At 41.3% G+C, this 22999-nt stretch overlaps 1 protein-coding gene across 5 annotated transcripts in view; it reads left to right on the forward strand.

The window, feature by feature from the left end:
• Positions 1–22999, forward strand: part of mctp1a (multiple C2 domains, transmembrane 1a) — a 147008-nt gene that overhangs the window by 91251 nt on the left and 32758 nt on the right. For all 5 annotated transcript variants that reach the window (XM_028578063.1, XM_028578062.1, XM_028578064.1 and 2 more), the window contains 7 exons: positions 1231–1324; positions 6258–6360; positions 7161–7263; positions 7866–7967; positions 8475–8549; positions 10798–10917; positions 18602–18718. In XM_028578063.1, coding sequence (XP_028433864.1) covers positions 1231–1324; positions 6258–6360; positions 7161–7263; positions 7866–7967; positions 8475–8549; positions 10798–10917; positions 18602–18718 — 714 coding nt within the window. The remainder of the gene's footprint in view (positions 1–1230; positions 1325–6257; positions 6361–7160; positions 7264–7865; positions 7968–8474; positions 8550–10797; positions 10918–18601; positions 18719–22999) is intronic.

Here is a 22999-nt window from a genome sequence, read left to right on the forward strand (position 1 = left end):
CTCACCACAATATCTCTATTATTATATTATCGGCCTAAAGCTCTTTCTACGTCTCTCTATAAATCAAACAAACACAGAAGAAGCAGAAGTGTAGGCAGTAAACAATGAGCCCTGTACAGACACAATCACATCACGTGCAAATCATGGATCTAATTTCTTGCACGTTTTTTCTTCAATATTCCTATTTGTTTTATATAATGCACGTGCAGTTTTTTCCTGTTGCATATATTTTGTCTTTCTTCTTCTGCTGATACTGATGCTACGTCTCTTAACACCACTTTTTTTCTTCTTAAACACAACATTGTGAGAAAGCAATTGATGGAGTGACTAAAAAACTAAATACCAGCCACCATTTCCTTTTTATATTATCCAGACTGTGTACACCAGGGAGCAAATTCAGGCTTGGGTTGAAAAACTGACAATTCAGCCAATACGACACATAAATTCTTTTTTAAACTGCATTCAAACTTCAGCATTTTGTTTATGTTAGCGACAGAGAGAGGATGTCCAAAATCCCATACAAATATTTTTTTGCCACCACACTTTCAGACTGACACTGCTCTCCTTATAGTGAATATAAAAACACTATGGGAATTACTACTTTACACCAAAACACACTGGGGAACTATTTCCTCTGTAACTGACTAATTGACTAACTTGTTCATTTTGAGTTAAAAGGTTAATGGAAAAGCACAAAAACCATTACTGTAACTGCAATGGCAGACAGTTTATAAGATGCATTCTGACCTGGGGTTAGCCTTCTCGTTGTATCAGTTTGGAATAGATATAGAACGCTGAAATCTATTCTGTTTTAATACTTTCCGTGATGTTGTTGTTGTTGTTGAACTTGCCTGTTTTCTACAATGACCCCTTATTTGTTCTATTTTAATCTGTGTACTGCATTTGTTCACTGTAACCTTTTACAATATATTTCATCTTCTTTGCCAAAATCTGCAAGGTTCCGTTTTTATCTAAAAAGTACAAAGTTAAGTAACATTTCAAACAGGCAAGCACAGCTATTGAGTGAAATTAAATCTGGCCATTTGTCCTCTGTTAGACTGTTAGACCCGACTATAAATGCCAACTCCACATTGTCAAATAGGGACTGTTAAAGGACATATCCTACCCTTTCCTGTCTTAATGAAATGTCAGGCTATTGACCTGCCTTTCTCTCCGATACTAATTTGGCATCCTCTTTGACCTTTGACCCCTGTCCCTGTGATGTTTCAGAGCCTGTGGAGGTCGTTCAACAACCTGAAGGATGTCGGGGTGGTGCAGGTAAAGGTCATCAGGGCTGAGGGACTGATGGCAGCAGATGTCACAGGTAAGGCCAAACAACAGGACTATAACCTCTGCCATTCTCATATACATTGTTAAAAGTTAGTCTCTTCATTTTTCACTCATATATTCATGCACTTAAAAATAATCTGAAATATGCTTCCATTTTTGCTGCTGCTTTGCAATTTCTGTTGATACTTCACTATCATCGAGCACCACAGAGCATCTGATGATAATAATAATAGTAATACTATCAGTAATAAGAGAATTCTCTGCTTTAAATAACTTTTGCTTGAGTTTTCCATTTTGACATTTCCGTGGCACATTTTCCTCCACCAGCAATCTGCCATAAATCTAGCCAAAGATAACGTCAGGGTGTAATTTTGGTTTAAGGGATGATCCTCTGTGAGAATCCTCAGAGAGAGTTAAAGTCTAGTTTGTGCAGGACGCAAAATTTGTCACTGCATTTTTAGAAAAGATGCAGGCTGCTCATTTGAATAATAGAGAAAAAGTACATATTTGAACCAACAAATCTCTCTCCCTCCTCCCGCTCTTTCTCTGCCTGCTCTCTCTGAATCCTCCATTCTCCATTAATTCTTACTTTTAATTAGGTCTACAGTGGACAGGCCTAGTTTTTCACTCTGTATTATCTAGTAGAGAGAAGGAAGTGTGTGTGTGTGTGTGTGTGTGTGTGTGTGTGTGTGTGTGTGTGTGTGTGTGTGTGTGTGTGTGTGTGTGTGTGTGTGTGTGTGTGTGTGTGTGTGTGTGTGAGTGAGAGCAAGAGCGAGAGAGTTAGAGTTTTTCTCCATTTTAAACAGTCCCATTAGCCAATACAGAGTGGAGCTGGTTGATTTGGGTTATTGAGTGGAGCGACCGGAGCAGCCAGAGTGCAAGGCTAATGGCTCTCTGCCTCTTGTATTTCACTCTTTGCAGAAATCTGCTCCGTGACCTCATTGTAAAGCTCATGATTCAGTCTGAGCCCCATGGATCCATCCAAAAAAACAAAAGAGTAAAACTATGGAAATATAATGGCTAGTGGCTGTTTGTTTGCCTTTCACTTTGTCTCCGCCGGTTTGACGTGGTCATAGAGAACATGTGTGATTTCAGAGCAGTGCCTCTGCAGCCTGTGGTGATTTGAAATTATTGCTACAGGCTTACTTCACAGTTAAAGTGCAGCATGCTGTGGTGCCGACCAGGGCTAATATTTTACATAGAAACTACTAAGACATGAATACAAAACAATTGGAAAAAAGTGTTGAATTCAGATTTGAAAACGCACAATAAATGTGCTTTTTTAAAATATGACTGACAAAGAATAAGAATAAGCTTTTCAGAAAATGTGAACATTAAATAATACAGTACATTTAAACATTTTCATCATGTGCTAAAAAACACAATACAGGCGAAGATGTTTCCACATGAGATTATATATTCACAAAACAAAACAGCTTTTTGGGCTTTGGTTTCACATGTAGGTTTTTCATGCGTTACTTTTTTGTTTAAGCCAAAGACTTCTCAAATTTAGACAGTCCAATGTGTAACCTTATTTGGCTGTCTAAATGTCTTTGGCCCAACAAAGATAGATACAGTAGGTAAACTGATACAGATAACCGACAGGCAAAGGGGTTGTTTCTAGATGGCTTATTCCTGTTTTGGTGTGTGTGTGTGTGTTTGTAGTGTGTGTGTGTATGTCCTGTGTGTGTGTGTGTGTGTGTGTGTGTGTGTGTGTGTGTGTGTGTGTGTGTGTGTGTGTGTGTGTGTGTGTGTGTGTGTGTGTGTGTGTGTGTGTGTGTGTGTGTGTGTGTGTGTGTGTGTGTGTGTGTGTCAGAAACAATAGCGCTGTAAGAGCCACATAAGAGCCTTCAACCACATGAACACGCTATTTTAACAGCCCAGACCAAGAGAGGGTCAGGAGCAAGGTGAGAGACAAACAGACGGACAGACAAACGGAGAGAGGGAGAGTTCACCATCTCTCCCATTCAGGCTGCCTGTCTCCTCTCCCATCTTTTTCCCTGCTCCTCCCCTCTCTCTCCTCTCTGGCCATCTCTCTCTCTCTCTCTAATTGAAGTGTTTTTGTGGAGTAGCTCCTCTCCAGCCCGAGTAGGATAACTGAAAATAGTCTCTAAAACCAACAATCCTTTTTGTCTGCCAGCTCTTGTCCCTCTGAGTGGATGCTATACTGTTATTACATTTCAATAGTAACACACACATGGACACATGCACACATGCGCTTCCAACGGCAACACCATAGCACCTGTAGACTTCTTTCTTTTTTCACTAAATATTACAACAAAACCTGTCAGTAAAGGATTCTGCACGGCATCACTTGACACATGGAGGAATACTGTAAAATTGTATAGCCTCATTGTATTGTAATAAATGCAACAAACATGCAGTTGATTTACATTTTAAAGTGTGAATCATAATTAGTTGTGATTATACGGACACATGAGAGCGTGCGATCCCTCTCCAACCTCAAACTCCTCACTAACTCTAAGCTTCCTGCGAGGCAATTACAGCGCGCGCCCTCGTCTCCGTGCTGTATTCTTCCTCCACACTTATCTTAGGGCACGCTGAAATGAGTTTGAGCCCGCTCCTCGCTCAAACCCCCTGCCAGCGCCACAGAGACGGGACCCAGAGGGGGGGAGGAGCTTTGCTCGGACATTACCTGGATGATCTCTGAGTGGCCCTCAAAACCTGAGCGTGTAATTGGTTAAGACAGCCGCCTCTGGTGCTGACGGCCAATAAGGTGAAAGTTCATCACCAATGACAACTGGCTCGCTGTGGCAACACAGCCTGCCATGTCATTAAAAACAGAATATTAGACAGAAAATGGGGGAGGGACAGGGTTCTGCAGAGATAATTTCCATCTTATAATTTGGATGATTGCATTTAAATTTAATCAGACTTGATTTGTGGGGACAACATTATAATCGTTTATGCTATGGAAGCACCCGGATAATTAAGGACGGTTTCAGATATTCACTACTGTAAAAAATATTGAGTGAAAACTGCTGGCAAAATATATTCTTTTTAGTTTGTGTGTATCCGTGATGGGTCCAAGGAATAATTAGCATTTTAACACAATACATAAATGATGTGCTATGCAAGAAATGTATATGACTAGCAAAGTATGTACACAGAGATGCATTGAGAAGTGGGTCCTGAGTCTATTGCCTTTCGTCTATTTTAATGTATCTTGTTTTCTATCGTAGGAGTCATAGCTGTCAATATCCACTTCAAACACTCTACGTCAATAGAGCCCCACAAACAGATATGAAAGGCAACACCTACGGCTCTGCATTGATCACGGTGACATTTACTTTGCTCACCCACTAAATGTCCTGCCCTTGTCACAACATTTGAAGAAAATCACACCAATCAATGACACACACACACACACACACACACACACACACACACACACACACACACAATACACACAAACACACAGACATGCTTGTCATGAGACACACAAACACACGCGCATGCACATACAGAAATGTGGCCGAAGGTTTTGAACTCAATCGCAACTTTATTAAGTCTTACTATGCAACATTGCTGCTTTACTAACATTTCACTAGTCTCACTATTTTCAGTGGGAATTCGTGTGGGACATATTTATTTTTTTTAACTTCCTGACCCAGTCTTTTCAAGTGATAAGCTTGAACAAACAGCACAAGGGCTCCCGACAGTTTTAATAAAAAAGAATGATCAAAGCCAGAATTAAGAGTTTTGTTGTTTTTAGTTCATTTTGAGGCAATCGAAGGGAGGTGGGCTGGCAGGCATGGGGAGCTGGTCTCACTTCTTTTTGTGTACAAAGAAATTGAAATGTAAGATGTTAGTAAACAAATATAGAATATATAGGACATTACTGGTTTTGATTATTATAGTAGAGTATGCTATTCTCAGGAGGAGGAAATAACTCTGTGATTATGTTTATTTCTCCTCACCCTCTCTCTACCCAGTTACATAACTGTAGTAAATTCTGAATTGAAAGTTTTGTTCGGAATGAATTAGCATTAATGAATATGATTTATAGTGAACCATATATCATATCTATGTTTTATAACATCTGAGAGTCTTTAAAGTTCATACGCAGTGTATTCAAGTTTTAGCTTTTGGCAGCAACAGATCACGCAAATTATTTCCTATGTGATCCTTGAGTTTTTAAAGTAATTTAGTTGTATATGTTTTGTTATTACTGCAAAATGACTTTTTATATGCATGAAACCATTGTTGCTGCCAGTGTATAAACTCTGTGCAGCAGGGCTTTCCCTTTAAATAAACATGTGAGTTACATTTCTATTTTAATATTCAAAAACCTTTTCACTGTTTTTATTTTATTTACATTTATGTCAATATAACAAAGCAGAAAGGATGAGGAGGCTGTTGCCGCTACCGTCTTACCGCTCGCTCGGAATCGCTAATCATGGACCAGCTATGTTTCTCACACCCCTTCTCGGCTGTGTTTATCTTCTACTTTGAACTTCTGTGGCCTTCAGAGCCACATCGCCCTCTGTGTTCTCGGCACCATCTATTCTCAAAGTCTTCTCTCTCTTTTCACTCTCCCACCCCCTCCTTGTGACTGCCCAGGGCATAGTTGTCCTGGAGCTTATCTTCTAGTCGTCCATGTTTCCATGGTGTTACTAGAAACGGCTTGCAGCTGTTCCACTGATATACTCTTTTATAATATATATGGCATCAGGGCTAAAATGAAAGAATCATATTATGACAGTTCTGATAAGTCCAGGGTATTGGAGCTGACATGTGGTAGAAGGGGAGGATGCTATTCACTATCTGTCTTAATAATATGAGGGATTGGAGATAGACAAAAGTTGCTGGAATTAAGATTCCCGCTTTCCTTGAAACCTCAAGCTAACAAAAGTTTAGTGTCTACTGTATTTAAATATCTCTTTCCTACGAATGTCATTCTTGTATGCTTATTTTTTTTATTTATTTATTTTTTTGCTCGGCAGGTAAGAGTGACCCATTCTGCGTGGTGGAGCTGAGTAACGATCGGCTGCAGACGCACACAGTTTACAAAAACCTCAACCCTGAGTGGAACAAGGTCTTCACTTTGTGAGTGGCTTTTACAATACCCACATGTCACACACAGTTTGCAGTAAAGAAAATAAAAATGTGTTTTTTAACATGTACATTTTGAACAGTCTCAGTATGTGTGTGTGTGTGTGTGTGTGTGTGTGTATATATATATATATATATATATATATATATATATATATATATATATATATATATATATATATATATATATAGTAGTGTTTTAAAATGTGTTGCATGCGTACAGTAAATCCAGGAAGACATTTACATAAGAGAAAAAGAAGGCTTACCACTCTTTTCCTTATTTAAAAAAGATCTTGTTTAAAATGTATAGTTACACTGACATCATAGGTAAATGTTAATGTAGATCTAACTCTGCATAATTCCTAGCATATATGATACCATTTTATTCTAGGGTACAAACTTGTGAATTCCCAGTGATGGGACAGATTAATTTAGTCATTCTTTCAGTGCACATCTTTCTCATAGCCTCCTTTCTATACATAACATCAGCTATCTTCTTTCTAGCCTAGTTTTCAAAAGATGACACGTCTGAGCCTCACACTTTAGTTCTACTTAGCTCATGCAGTAATGTAGTAGAATATGACATAAGGTATGTTAATGGGGATTTTTAAACATTTATGTAAATGTAATAGATGTTATGCCTCATATAGTGTTTCAGATTTTAAATTGTTTTTCTGTGAGTCTTAAACATTTAGAGAAGCTTTTGCATGACATGATAGCTTTCACAATGTTTCAGTTTGTAACCCATATTTTGGGATCTATGTCATTGGTTGTTGTCTTTGTGTGTGGTCCAGTAACGTGAAGGACATCCATTCGGTACTTGAGGTCACTGTTTACGACGAGGACCGAGACAGAAGTGCAGACTTCCTGGGGAAAGTGGCTATTCCTCTGCTAAATGTGAGTCAAAGGCAGATTTCTGTCTGTGTTTCTTTTTTCTTTTCCTTTGGGGGTAATAGAGAGAACATAGAGCGACGGAAAGAATGAAAACGCACAGTGAAAGATATAAAAAGCAGAGGTTATTTTTGCAACTCCACAGATGAGACTGTTGTTATTTCACAAAGAGAAGGAAATGACAGGAAGGAGAAGAAAAAAAATGGAAGAGAAGCTGAGAAAAAAGAAAGGATTGATAGGTGAGAAGAAAGAAAGTGAGGGGATGAGAGATGATATGAAAATGACACTGATCGAGAGATGGAACGATGCGATTTATAGAAAAAGAGACAGAAGGGTGTCTTTTGTATTTGGAAAAAATATAGATGTGCCTGTGGAAGTGCTGCGAGTCTAATATATCCATGCTCTGCTGTACAGTATGATTCCCCAGGATAGTTAATTTCTGTTTGACAGAGCCGAGCTGCAGTGGGTAATGAACAGGTACTTGTCAGAGTTGCCACAGTTGTTTTGGGTTCCCTGTCAGCGCCAGCAGCTGGGGTTCAAAGGTGGCCCGGGGAGCCGATTCAGCCGGGTATTGCCAGACAGACGCCTGTCATGTCCCTCTCCCACAGATCCAAAATGGAGAACGCAAAGCCTACGCCTTGAAAAGCAAGGAGCTGACAGGGCCAACAAAAGGGGTCATCCTTCTCGAAATAGACGTGATTTTTAATGCTGTAAGTCTTTCTTTAGCTTTTTTGATTCTCCACCCTGATTTTTTATTTTTTTTATTTTGCCCCCACCCCCCATTGTTCTCTCCAGCATCCCCCCCTCCCTTCACTGCTGTTGTCTTTATTCTGTTTGTCCCCCCTCCCTTGCTTCCATCTCATCCCTCGTCCCTTGTCCCTCGTCCTCGTTTTGGCTTTAATTATCGAAGACTCCCTCTCAACAGCCTTTGTTCGCCCATTCACCATCGCTGTGTGTGTCCTATAGCGGCCATCTTACAGCTTTCTCTCTCACTCTCTCTAGCCTCTGACATGGGGCACGCTCTATGCATGTGCTGCCAGTATCATTACGCTATGTGTTAGAAAAACCTTAAAAACTAATTAAAAAAAATATAGTTCCTGGCTAATTCATTGTCATCATCTCTGCCATTTTATTTATCTGTATAATTTTAAATTAGTGTAATTTCACTCTCACCGTTTGCTGTTTATGAGGCTGTGTGTGTTCACTCCATCCTCCAGGTGAAGGCTGGTCTTGGGACGTTGATTCCCATTGAGCAGAAGTACATCGAGGAGGAGCCCAGAGTGTCCAAACAGGTCAGCCAACATTTATCTACTACCCCTGTCTACCACTGTACCCCTTATTCTGCTCAAATGTCTGATGCAAAACCAACAAGCCTGGAGAGTGGCACCTTGTAAACTACAACAACTGTGTGGGCACGATACAACAGGGTGATTGAAGGAAAAACAGTATTTAGTTTCTTTTTTTCCTTCCCTCCTCTCTCCCTTCTCTCATCTCCCCCCCCCTCTTGCAACCACTCTGAGTGGTGAATAGAAATGTCAAGCTGTCAGCTCTGGGGTGCATAAGTAGATTGGCCATCCTTATAGTTGGCCCTCTTTGCCACTGCTGCTTTGCACTTCATTGTCACGCCGCTCAGTGTGGCGGCACCACAAAGGGCTGAATAGTAGGGGCTGGCCCACATCAGACATGTCATATGAGTGACCGTTTGGGCTCAGCAGTCAATGCTGCACCATGCACAGCCGAGCACAGCACACGCTTTTGTCAGCCCTCCATCTATTCCCTCTTTTCCTCACTGTTTCTGCCTTCTCCGTTGCTCTCTGTCTCTGCTCACTCTACGCTTTACCCCCAAGTGCAGAATCTTTTTTTCATCTCCATTTCGCCTCTGACTCGTAGAGATGACCAATGTCAGCGTCTCGCAATGATGATGTCACTGGCTGCTTTAGAGGATTGCCCCGTGAGGGCTCTTTTGTGCGGTAGCAGCTCCCCTGCTGTTGCTTAGTGTGGCACACACACACACACACACACACACACACACACACACACACACACACACACACAGTAAAGAAAAAAAACTCATAAACTGTCTGCCAAACGAAACCATTTATTTGTAATTATGACATTTTACTTAATAAATGACGTTACCACTTTTCTAAGTGTTTTTAAGGAATAACTCAAGGCACTCTTTAAAATAATTCATGAAAAATGAAATATTCTTATCAAGGCAGTTATGGCAATAATGAGCCCAGAAGAGTACAGCATGTACATCAAGTGCTTGCGCTGAGGAACGTGGAAATGGATAATTCAGTCTTGCTGTCCTCAGGGTCTTTGTCTCCCCAGCAGGACACCATACAGTCATCCTCAGTTTGGCAACAAAATGCTTCACATAATTATACATAGAGAAGGAGGAATCCTCCTCATCAAGCATCAAAGCAGCCAAGCCACCCCTAACCACATACATACAGTACAGACAAGTAATAGACTTTACTGTAGTGCTGCAAACACATACTGAATACCCACCATATACACGCATTCAAACACACACAAGTGATTTTCCAAAGAGTAAAATAATGGCCTAGAATTTTTTGTACAGCAATCTGCAGAGACAGTTTGTCCTTTGGGAGCACTTTCTCCTGGTGGTGACCTGATTGGGTGGTTGGAGTTCTGCGCTGCTGTTATGCTATTCCCTGAATGGTTGGCAACCCATGGGGAGGACAGCAGTTAGCCAGTTCTTTCTCATATCTGGCCAAAATGCACCGAGAACCCAGGGAGTGAGTTGGAAATTGTTATTATTGTACTTAACTTTATCACCGGGTGAGTAGACATAAAGAAACATTGTGAGTCGGCTTGTCACACTCAAAGCAGCCATTTGTCCTGCATGCTGATCCACATCCATATATAGCTGTCCAAAGAAGGAAAAACACATCTCATGGTGTCCTCAGTGCTGTTAAGTTGTAATATGGAAGCCAAAGTGAGGTCAAAGCTGCAAATCTCAAGTTGTAAAAGTTAATGCTCCAATTAACTTTCCAAAGTGACAGCAGAATGAGACACAGTGGGGTTTGATCTTACCATATTAGGACTTTCTGCCATTTTAGCTATGGTGATAATTGTATGATGTAACATATTTACTTTCTAAATTGTGATGAATTCACAGCACAATTAACATAAAAGAGGGGGAATTGACCTCTTTAACAGTTTGTCCTCACAAATGTCTAGATCAGAGATGAGCTGTAATAGCTGTGCTCACGTTTGTAATAATAATTTTGCTCCTGTTTACTTTGCCTTTTGAAACAACTTTTGAAACACTATACAGTACATGTGCAGCTTATGTAGAAAAGTCACAAACCTTGCTGTCACACAGAATCTCATCGGTCACATATTCACAGTACAGCATGTTATTAGGTCTGTTTTTACTGAAGGTTTATATGTGTACGTACTTATGCTTTTACAATGGAGTGAATTATCATGTAAATAACACCATGCTGTTGTCTTTGCTACATTTCTGACCTTAAATGTTCACTTGTTTTGTTTTTGTCTCATTTTCAGCTTCTGTTGCAAAACTTCAACAGAGTTAGACGCTGCATCATGTTCCTGATCAACACAGGCTGCTACATCAACAGCTGCTTTGAATGGGACTCTCCACAGAGGAGCATCTGTGCTTTTGTAGTACGTAGAGGTGCACTTAGATATATACATGTACAGTACCATCATTTGTAGCATATCACATACAAATTTGCTCAGAAACTGAAACAGAATCTAATTTCTTGTATCTTTTTGTGTACAATCATCCTTTCGCCACAAAGACGATTATGCTGTATCATTAATTTGGTGTATTAAGAATTTAATGTAGAAGAAAGACGATCTCAGAAGTGTACCTAAATGTAGTTGGGCCTACTATTTTGTTAGAATAATGACATCACACTTTGATATTAAATGAACCCCACACACATTGATGGATCAGTACCATTCTAAATGGACTAACAATAGTTGTTATTTATTTGACTGATTTGACTTTTTATGCCAGTTAACATCTGCACACACGCAGCAGGAGAGCAACATGTTCACAGAGGCTGTAGGACCATTTCTGCTAACAAAGTATGGATCCTTCACTGATAATTGCACACTCTAACACGAGGGCTTGTTGATGTCTCAAGCACAGTTAAGTACATTCCCACACTTTAACCCGCACTACAGACTGTTACTCACACACTCAAATATCTTGATATGATATCAAGTCTCGATTGTCTCGATTACATCCCTTTTTCTGGCTTTGTATTAAATGTCAAAGCACACATGCTATATACGTGGCAAGTGTCTGTTTTGGCACTCAGTTGCTGGGAATGAGTGGAGAGTTGGTGTTCCAGCCTATTTTAAATGAGACCGTCAGACATCGAAATACTTAGGAAATGCAGCTATAATCTATTGGAGTGTGTCAAGCTGTTCATGCAGACAGGACAGTGGAAATGGCAGTTTCTTTTTCTCTTCTCCCATCAGCCTCCTCTTCATCTATTCTCTCTTTCTCTCTGCCCTCTCTCCCTCTCCCTCCTGTCATCTGTGTCTGGTATTAAAAGGTGAAGTGTAATTGGACAGCAGAGCTATCAGTAAAAGACATTCTCCTGCAGGGCGGTGAACGGCTGCATGGAGGATCCTACCCTAAAGATGACAGAGCAGGCATTTAATCCTGTCTGGTTTAGTGTCCTGACTTAAGTAGCTACAGGACAGGTGGACCCGCCCCGCCCCAGCCCTTTACCATGGGGGCACGGAGTGTCTCCACAGCAGACATTAGACATCAGCAGCATTTGGCTGTCTGACACCAGTTTCGCCTCTGTAGAGGCTGCATGTGTGTGTTTGTACAGCAGGTCACAGTGTCATCACAAGACATGGGTCAGAAGAGACATAGTATTGATCAGTTAACATTTTCCTTCCTGTGTGTGTGTGTGTGTGTGTGTGTGTGTGTGTGTGTGTGTGTGTGTGTGTGTGTGCGCGTGTGCGTGCGTGCGTGTGTGTGCGCAAGTGCAAGCGCGCTCATGTGTGAGCCTGGCATGTGCATGTACGTTTGCATTTTCTCTGAACTGGCCGTGAGCCCCCCCTGATCTTTTGGAAGTAAAACGAAAATATCAGACAAAAAGCTTCAATGTCAGCACACATGCACATGCCTTGTATAGCCCTTCACCCTTTTGTGGAAACAGCGTATAGTACATCTGTTTCTGAGTAACAGTGCCGACTATTCATATTCTCATTGTACTCACTTAAATTCAAAGTATTCAGAAGACGATAAAGGATGTATCTAGGCCAAGGACGTAACGTTTTATAGTTTATAGAAAGTCTGAAATTTAGGTGTCATTGTGCTTTTCCTCTTCCTCCCCGCTCCCCCCCTTGCTCTTTTGGAAGTCTGTTATCGTAGAAGTGTGCACTTAGCTAAAAGCATCAGAGTATTTAGGGCCTCTTCTCTACACAGGTACTCCCTCCTTTCCATTCCATTTCTTCATCCCTCTCTCATTTCTCCCTCACTTTGAGAGGCCTCTTAATCACTTCGCTCATCTCTTTAAGTGGGTTTTTATGGGGGGCCATCTGGCCAAGGTGGTGCGTTCATGAAGGTGTACGGCTGTGTGTGATTACGGGCATGTGTGTCTGTTCACATGTGCACGTGTGTTTCTGTCTGGCTGTCTTTCTAGACAGATGTTACACTTAACTTTCCAACACGGCTGTAGCTGGTGGAGTTGTGGGCAATTCAACCTCTAAGCTTACAAAGGTGCACACTTCTTAACTGCTAAGTGAGCCCGAGGGAGGGAATTTAAAGTGTTTTCATATATTTGTGTTATTTTGTGAATGCAATAGTACATCAAAATGCAGTTGTTATACTGTGTCACTTCACAACATTCCCTCGATAAAAACTCTCAAAATGTTCTCCATGGTCTCTGACTCTCTTTCTGCCCACTTCTGAAATGCCAGCCGCATGTACACATCGCCCGTTAGTGCCAGCTGTGATTAGTGTGTACGTTGTGTGTGTTTTGTGCGTTATGTGAGAGAAAGAGAGATATTTCATAGTCTCACATGCAGCCTTTCTCTCTCTCTCACACCCACACTGCTGTCACCCACCCATCCCGACAGTGAATCAGCCACCGTGGCAGCTTTGCCTGAGGCGTTGGCACAATGGAAGGGACTGGAGTTACCTCCTGTCCTGCTTGATGGGTGGTGTCTGTGTGTGTGTGTGTGTGTGTGTGTGTGTGTGTGTGTGTGGGTGGGTCTTGGTGTCTCCGTCTCCCTGTCTCGGGGTTAAGCGTCTGCTTCCTCTCTCCACACCTGCAAGCTGAGTGTCTCTCCCTTCTATCCGTCCATCCATCCATGTTCCTTTTTTTTTATCTCTCCCTCCCCTCCTCTCCCTCTGCCTTCTCTCCCAGAGAGTTGAGGCCATTGTGGGGCTGAGCGGTGTTGGGTTCTGTTCTCCTGCTGCTGCCAGCTCTCCCCACGGTCCCTGCAAGACAAGGCTGTTATTGCCCCAGGGACCGCAGGCCTCAGCAGCTCTTCCTCCAAACAAATTTGCTGTAACTTTATCTGCAATTGGGCCCTGAATTGGGAGCAAATAGAGGCAGCTTTGTGAAGCTCAGGGAAGGGCGAGGGCAGCGAGCTGGGGGTTGTTGGGGAGGCAGGGGAAATGATACCGGGCTCTTTTATGTCAGGCAAAGTAGGACTCTTATCAGGAAGAGAGCCCAGACAAGGGAGCTACTTCTAGAGGAAACTGGAGCACCTATCACCTGCTTTGCATTTAGATAAAAATTCACCCTGCTGAAAAAGCAAAAGAAAAAAAAAAAGCAAATACAGGTACAGAAGCAACTATTGGAGTGTGTGTGTGTGTGTGTGTGTGTGTGTGTGTGTGTGTGTGAGTGAGCGAGTGTTTGCACATGTCTGGCTGGCAGTTTGATACACACACACACACACACAGTGCAGAGACGCCATAGCAGTCAGTGGTACACACCACTCCAGGTCTCTTTAAATTGCTCCTTTGACTCCTCCTCAAAGAACCTGTCTAACTTTTAAAAGTTTTAAAGTCGGGAGTTCGTCTTTGCCCACAGCAAGGGACAGCTTTGAAAGATATACTTTCACATTTTACTGCTCTCCTGATTTGCAAAATGAATGATAGTTGAAATATAGTGGCATGACTAACAGAGAATACCAAGTCAGAGTTTAATCACCAGAGATAGAGACTCGACAGAAACTGCGTGAGGCCTTTTGTTGAGATTTCAGGGACTCCGCATCTTTACTTCTCATACCGTGTGCAGTTTCATTACTGTGGCCATAAAATGGTGGATGCGTTGTTTTAATTTTTTATTTCATTACAAAATGACTGGCTTTGACACATTGGGCTTAGTCATTCAGGGTGCCTTTTTTTATCGGATGAACAGCATAAATTGTGCTGTAGATCTATATTCTGCAGGAGTACAGCAGGGGGCAGTCTAGCACCACTGAATGATGGGTAGGTCCGTTCACAAACAGGACACAGTCTCCCTCCCTCCCCTGTTCCCTCGAACTTAACAGGACTTCTAGTTGCTATCTGGCAACACTTAGTGCCAGCATGGAAATTGATGTAAGAGAGATAAAGGGGAACTCTGAAATCCAAACTTCAGTTTCACTCCACTGAGACAGAGCAGGGGGAAAGTTAGCCTGGTGTGTGGTTAATGTAAGCCAAAGTACTGAATATTACCCTCCCACAGTGCCACGGCTCAGAGTTGCAAGGACGCGCGTTGTGTTTTGAAACAAATAATGCAAGATACAACTCTCGACGTGCCGCACTGAGTGCTTGAATAAATCATTTTCACTTCTCTATTTTGTTAACTTTTTTTAATATGTCTTCTTGTGTTCAGGGGGGATTTTTTTTTACATTAAGAGAAAGCATCAAATATTATAACTAATGAAATTCAGCTACAGAGACTTGTCAAAATAATTTAGTTTGCTGATTTTGTGTATTGGTTTTTTAGCCCAAATATTACAAATTCGTCTGCTGCCCTGTTTTTACTTTGTTCGTGTTAGTGGTTGTCTATTTTAATTATACATCTCATTTGAATTACAGCTTATGCTTGGATGTTAAGTTTGCCCAGTTCAAATGTAGCCTTTAACTGTGTTTGAAATGGTTCAGCAGATTTGAAAGTGGAAAATATTGTTTTACTTTGTTTTATGACAAGTGAATAGTTTTGTTCCCTGAAATGTCTTTGTGCATTTCACCAAAGATATGTTGAAGCACAAATGATTTTTAAAAGAAATGAAGATAGGTTTTTATGACGTATTATGAGTAGATTTTACAGTTTAAAGGTAAACTGCTGCAAGTAGTTTTTGTGACGAAATCAAATGTCCACTATAGAATAAAGAACTAAACTAACTCTAAAATTGATATTTATGTTATTTAGTAGCTCAGATAATTACAGATATTTCTTACAATGGTAGTATGAGAAGGAAAAAGATGGCACGTCTCTCATTTTAGTTTTTGTTTCTGTGTTTATGTATTTATTTAAATGCTCTTAAGACTAAATTTGAGCGTTTGCATAATTTGAATAATATAAAAGCGCATATACAGAGGAAGACAACACACTAGGTTCAAGTATTTTTACATTACCACGCAGGTAGGAATTCAGCAGTATTAAACAGAAAAGCAAGAATGGAGCATGGTAAGCGTCCCTCTGTGCGCGTGTTCATATTGTCTCTGTCACCAACCACTACATAATGTGTCTCTGACCACACAGAGTAATCTACAAATTATTCCCATAGACTACATCTGGAGCTTCATTTAGCATTTTCCCCCCTTTTTTCCCCCTTCGATCCAGCATGTTTTTATCGTTGTTTTTCCCCGTGCCTTCCTCTGGTCACTGACGTCCACAGCAGGCTCCTTCCCGCTCCCTCTTCCCCAGGCGAAGAGCCTGCTATCTGGTGTAGCGAGCAATGGGGGGTGGGCTGTGATCACTCAGTCCTGGTGGAAAGGTCCAGGCACTGCAGGGCCCCTATTACCCAGCCGGGGGGCACGGAGACGGGGCAGGGCTGGCCACTGCTGAGCCTGGGTGTCCGGTTCCTCTAGCTGCCAGTCAAAACGTCGCCCTCAGCTACTATAACCGAATGGAGGAGGAATGAAGGGGGACGACAGGTTAAACAACCTTAGGCAAATGGAGAAGAAAGCAAGAATATTTTTTTTTGCAAACATAAAAGAGGGTTTTAAGGTTTCATATAAACATCAGGACAGTGAGGAGCAATTCATTTGTCTGCTGTGTGATAACGATACCATGAGCGATTAGAGAACCAGACACTTAATTTATTTGCTGTACAATATATGCCTACTGTACAGTATATTTATAGCCAAGCGTTTGTAAGGAGCACTTGTAAGTGTGCAGGTATTTATAGCTTCTACCAGAATAGCTTTAAAACAAGTGAGCTCCTTTTGTTGACTGAAGACATGTTTCTGCGCCTCTATTGCACATTGTTTAGTTACAGATTATTCCAGAGTTTATTAGCGTTACAGATTTGTAAATTAGAATTTATAGGAAGATGGATCATTTTAGAACGGTTACATTATGTAGGGAAAATGTGTTTGTATGTGAGCAATGTGTTTGTATGTATGCGAGTTTCTGTTGCTGAGCTTACACTGTCTTAACAGCTATTTCTGATGTATGAAGGTAAATGGTTGTGTTGCTTATTAGTTTACAAATATGAATTATTGAATAGTTTCTTTCCAATTCTCCTACACCACTGTATCAGAGAAAGACTCTTTGTATGTGAGATAGTTAAGTTGAGCCTGAGAGAGACGGAGAATGATTCCAATCCTTTTGGGAGATTTTGTTGTTGCACCAAGGCCATTCAGGTTTATTTGAAAAATAAATGTAGCTGTAAGCAGTATGTAAATGCACTGGACATTTCTAATGTTTAATTTATGTCTGTTTTTGCTTTGTATACTCTGCGTCTGTGAGTCATACTTGTATTCAAAAGTTTGGAGCCTTTCAAACTGTTTTTACATAAGAAGTGGAAAAGTTGTTGTGAGTTATTGTGAAGAGTTGTTTACATTGATATCTGTGTGTGTGTGTGTGTGTGTGTGTGTGTGTGTGTGTGTGTGTGTGTGTGTGTGTGTGTGTGTGTGTGTGTGTGTGTGTGTGTGTGTGTGTGTGTGTGTGTGTGTGTGTGTGTCCAACTGGCTCCACTACAGTAATAGCAGACCTGCATACACACTATTGAGTGGCTGTTGAACCTTATAGTTACATTAACCTTAGACTGTAAACAGACTGTTTTTATTCTCTCTCTCTCTCTCTCAGCCAAACATGATAGATTGTAATTGGTACACAGACCAATACATCTGCTTTATACAGTAATAGTCTCAATTTCACATCCCCCTAAAAGTTTCCCATCAAAGCGTCATTGCTCATAATTGAAATCATGGATTTCTTGTACTTGAATTTGATAAAGATGTTCTGCTAGAAAAGATTAAGTATTATTAGAAAAGATAGCTATTATTTTGCTCTATTTGTTTCTGGCAGATTTTATTCCCACAAAGTATCCCATTTCTTCTAGCTAAACTTTTTGAAACAGCTCACACAGTGCCACCATAAAATAACAAGCTTCCATCATTTGCAATTTTACTTTCCCACATATATCTTCTCCCAACCACCACAATAATCTGTTGTCAGAGGCTAAGGAGCCCTGCCAAAACCAGAATACAGGGTTTTAGGAAAGGTTAATTTTCAGAGGGTACTTTCTTGTTTGGTGATGAGAGGGGAGGTATAGAGGTTATGGTTTTGGCAGATGGGTGCAGAGAAGGTTAGAGATGGGGCATACAAGTCTTTTGCGGTAGGAGAGAGGGTATTGGGGCTTGGAGTGACAGGGTTAGGGACTCTGGGTTTGGGGTGTGTGAGGTCAGAGGCTGGGGTTTGGGGTTGAGTATGGAAGGGTCAGCTTTGACGTGCTGCGGCTGAAAACGGTACATGACCTCACCCTCTGGGATGATTGGCATGGAGGAAAGAGGCTCTGACGGCTCATACTCATCCTCCTTAGTGTCCTCCTGATCAGCTGAGGGCCCAGAAAGCCTTGAGGGTCAGGGTGTTGAACCTAGGCTCACCGACACCAGGCCTGTACCTTTTGTTAAAGCCCAGTCTTATTTTTACGCTTTGTTCCACGTTGGTTATGATTCTGCATATGAATGTGTTTAAATGTGTGTCGTTTCCAATCACACATATGGCCGGCGTACGTTCTCAGGAGTCTGCCTCACCGGGGGTCAATATGGGGTCTTGGATGTATACATTCTTTGCCCACACTGTTCTCACTTTTCTTTCTTCTCACTTTTCTTTTGCTGATGGTTTTGTCTTTTTCTCTCTTTCTTCAGCTTTTTGTCATCGTTGTTTGGAACTTTGAACTCTATATGATTCCTCTGGCTTTGCTACTGCCTTTGGCCTGGAACTACATCCTAATCGCATCGGGGAAGGATAACAGGCAAGATGTGGTGAGTAACCCCATAGCTTCTGATATCCCTCCGCCTTTCTTTCATTTCACTGTAAAAGCCTCTTTCCACACACAGTGCAGGGTTAAAACTCTGGCACCATTGCTTCATAGAGACATTACACTATTGTTTAATTTACCACATTGATCACATTTACATGCATTTACTTTCTTTGATGCTAGAGTTAATAATACATTATGTATTTGTGCTGTAAAAGATGTGACCGGTGTTTATGACTAGTATAGATGTACAGATGAGTGAGAAAGCATCGTTCTTTTTTAAAGAAACAAAGACATGAGCATGATACTCACTCATTTAAAATATTTTTGAATAAATTGAGTAAACTTTCAGCAAAATTGAAATTTAATTTAAAAAAAAGATCGCTCTGGTGAATTTTTTAAAGATAAAAAAATAAATTCCCTCTGCCCCTTTAGCAGCTGCATTCTCAATGCAATTCTCACTTTGCCTTCTTTGAGGCAAAGAAAAGGGAAAAATAATAGGCTGTCACCTTGAGCTACGTTACGCCACTTACCTGGTAGTATATTTATTTAATTCATTTATTTTTATCTCTTATACCAATTAAATGATGTCAAAGCAATGTCATGGAGAAACGGACATGTTTTAATCATGGCCAGGCACATTTGGAGAGTAGAGAGTGAAAACGAGAGCGAGAGCTGGACTTTGCAGTGAGCGTGAACAATGAAGTGATTCATTTTAATAAGTGCCTTTTTTCCAAGACTGAGTTGGAAATAACCAGTTAACAGACTTCAAATTTTCTTGCAGTCTCTCGCCTTCTATATGTCTATATTTACCTCTTCATAAGGATTATTTGGGTTGAATTGGATTGGATTTGGAAGAGATATGAAATACAGTCATAATGAACCAAACTGCTTTGTGTCATTGTAATATTACACATAAAAATGGATTTAGATTTAAACTGTACATAACTTACAACTCCGATTTATTTGTTAAGTCTCCAGAGCTAAACTTCTCTATTTATTACTCTTATTTCCATATTTTTTAATTTAAAAAGTTGACAATAAAATCAGCAAAAGACAACCCCCATGAGTCAGATATAAGCCATCTGTTACTTGACAATAATCTGGTAGTTATACATTAGTTTGTGGTACATACTGAAATTCAGAGTATTTGAACTGGATATAGTCATTTAAGTCAAGAATTAAATGTTTGCAATTGCAAGTAGGTTCACAGACCAAATAAATCCATTTTTGATTTGTGAATGACAGACTTGAATTTCAGAGGGTATTTTTCTTCGCCTGTAGATGGCGACATTGCTTGACAAAAAAAGACACATGCCCAAGACAAAACACGGCATGATGATTTGTCCCCCCCCCCACCTGCTATTTGTATTTATCCAGACCTAATGATATTCTTTTCCCATGCACTTCCTAATTAAAATGAGGCAACGAAGGTTACATATTCTTGTAATGTGCAACTCACTACACATACATGTACGTATATGTAACTCCCACTTCATGCAGAATTGCTTTTCTCTCCTCCTTGAAAGGGACTATTGTCTCTCAAGTACCTTAGGAATTGGTTGCAACATTAAGAGATGTTGATATTGTTGATGCTCGTATGGCAATAACCTTTAGAGCGACAATACTGTTCTGCTCAGTTCTACAAGGTTGTCCTATGCTCAGAAACAAGAGGGGATATGGACACTAACTCATTACTGTACTGACATAGTTTAATATCTGATGCTGTCTTAGTAGCATCATAACACTGTCATTTTGATTGGCATGTACTTTCACATTTAGACTAGGAATATGGACTACATATTTTTGACTGACTTTATATTTGTCATGATGGAAGCAGTATGATTTAAAACCTTTGCCATCAAGTATAACCACCAGTACTTACTTTTTCACTTTAGTTTCTTTTGGCTCGTGAGCCATGAGAGCACGCCAGTTTCATCAGTATCTGACTTTTCTGTTAAATGTCTCCACTCTTTAATCAACAATGGCTTTAAGTGGGTGTGTTGTGTACTTCTTACAGTTCGACAGGCTTGATATGTGTGGAGTAGAGGGTCAGTGCGGCTATTGGCTAGTCGGGATAAAAAAGTTAGCTTGAGCTGGTGGTGAAATAGTCAGTGGCAAATACGCATTGCGAGAGAATGGGATAGCAGGGGCGTATATGTAGTATATTTAAATGTGCAGGTGTGTGCATGATGATTGAATTTTGAATATTGTGTGTGTTATTATGGTGGTCGGATACAGTCTGGTATGTTTGCTTCTTATTCCAAGGTTATGATTTTGGCACAACCAAAGTGTAGAACTACAGCTGCCTTTATGAGGCACTGCAGGTGTGTGTTTGCATGGTACTTCCATGTGTGGTGGAAATACAGTGTGTGCACAAAGAGAAAAAAATTATCTGTGTGTGTCTATGTGAAAAATGTGTGTATTTCCATCTACTGTGTGTGTGTGTGTGTGTGTGTGTGTGTGTGTGTGTGTGTGTGTGTGTGTGTGTGTGTGTAAGTATGCATACACAACTGTGCGTATGCAGCAGTGTGTGCAGACATTCTTTGCTACAATATTTCCGATGAAAGTGGGATTAATTGTCAAAGATTAGCACATTAATGCTCCTTTTCTTGCTGCTGTGACAGTTGTGCTGAACAGGCAACACAAAGAAAACTCTCTGACAATCGCTGTCTCTGTTGTCTTGGCGTTGCAATCTCACTGCCTCAGGATTGGTGAATGAGATGAACTCTGCCTCGCTCCTTGCTCCATTAGCAACTCTCTGCCTCTTTCAGTCGTGATATCCCTATCTTAAATTAAATTTGAAAACATACAGCTAACGTAACGTGGTGGAAGCATGCATTGTTTTCAGGCATGCGTGTTGCGCACACACACACACACACACACACACACACACACACACACACACACACACACACACACACACACACACACACACACACACACACACACACACACACACACACACTCACACACTCACACTCAGATACAAGTATCCCCGGAGTCCTGTCCCTGTTTGTTTTCAGATCGAGTTTCCAAATCTGCGTCGGTGCAGGGGGGAAGTGGGTACAGCTTGAGCGTACAGTATCTGCATTCTTTGCTTCCTCTCCCGGTCCCCTGGATTCTTCTTCAGAGTCTTTATCAAGCTGAAGTCATGGACGACTCACTGTTTCCCTCTTGCACTTGGCAGAGAACAGAGAAGAATAGAAAAGAAAACAAGGGAAAAAGGCTTTCTAATTACTTTAAACAACACACCAAATTAAAGCATTGTGCTGAGCCGAGCAAGGGTCAGCATCCGGAGCGCTGCGGTTTTCCAGCAGTCTGGGGTGAGGGTAATGCCAAAGGAATCTCTGCTGAACTCACTCTGAAGAGTGAGAGAGAGAGAGAAAGAGAGAGAGAGAGAGAGAAAGAGAAAGGGATACGGTGGGGGAAGAAAGAGAGAGAAAACAAAAAAATAGTGTACGCTCGAGTACAGACTTCCTAATAAACTCAAGGGCCTTGCTTCATCTGATGGGTTCAATGTGAGGAGCCTTCTCTGATTTTACACCGCAACCACAGTCCATAACCCTGTCAATAGCGAGTAAACAAACCGAGTGTTCTCTGCACGCTGTAATTCACCACTTAGGGTCACTGAGTGTTGTGTGGTTACATGCTGCTTTGCAAACAGATCTCGGATCAGCACTCCTTACCCTCGCCCCAACCTTGACCAGTACCTGCTAAGCAGTCGGAGTGTCCTCAGAACAGCGGTTAAAGCAGGCGATGCACCAGCGAGGTCGCCGACCTCCTCTCTTATCATGTAGCACTCTGACCTGTGAACCCTGACTCTTCCACACTGTGAGCTGACCTGTGTGTCACGCTGTAACATGCTCACTCAGGCAAACAAACAAGGAAGTGTGCTGATGTTTTTGGATATAGGTAGAGTATGATACTGCTTTGACATCCAAGGCTAATACAGTAACGTACCATTAAGGAATGCCCATCCTGTCTTTCTGCAGTTGTGTGGAGTCCCCTATTGATGGTGGAGGAGCGCTTTAATGACATCACCCTGTCCTCTCCATCTCTATCTTGTTTTGAAACCTGGAACAATTAGGGGCTCAGATCCATCCCAAGCCTGTTGCAAAGGAAGCTACCAGTAGGCCGGGCTCGGTCAACCAAAGGACAGGCAGCTCTGCTGGAAGAGAAAAAGGCTGCAAGGCGCGTGTGCACGCATGTGTGTATCTTCTCATAGCAGTGTTTGCATATGATGCACGTTGAGATTAAGGAGCAGAGGCACATCCCAATAGAA

This window comes from Perca flavescens, chromosome 5 (assembly GCF_004354835.1).
Source record: "Perca flavescens isolate YP-PL-M2 chromosome 5, PFLA_1.0, whole genome shotgun sequence".
NCBI lineage: Eukaryota > Metazoa > Chordata > Actinopteri > Perciformes > Percidae > Perca > Perca flavescens.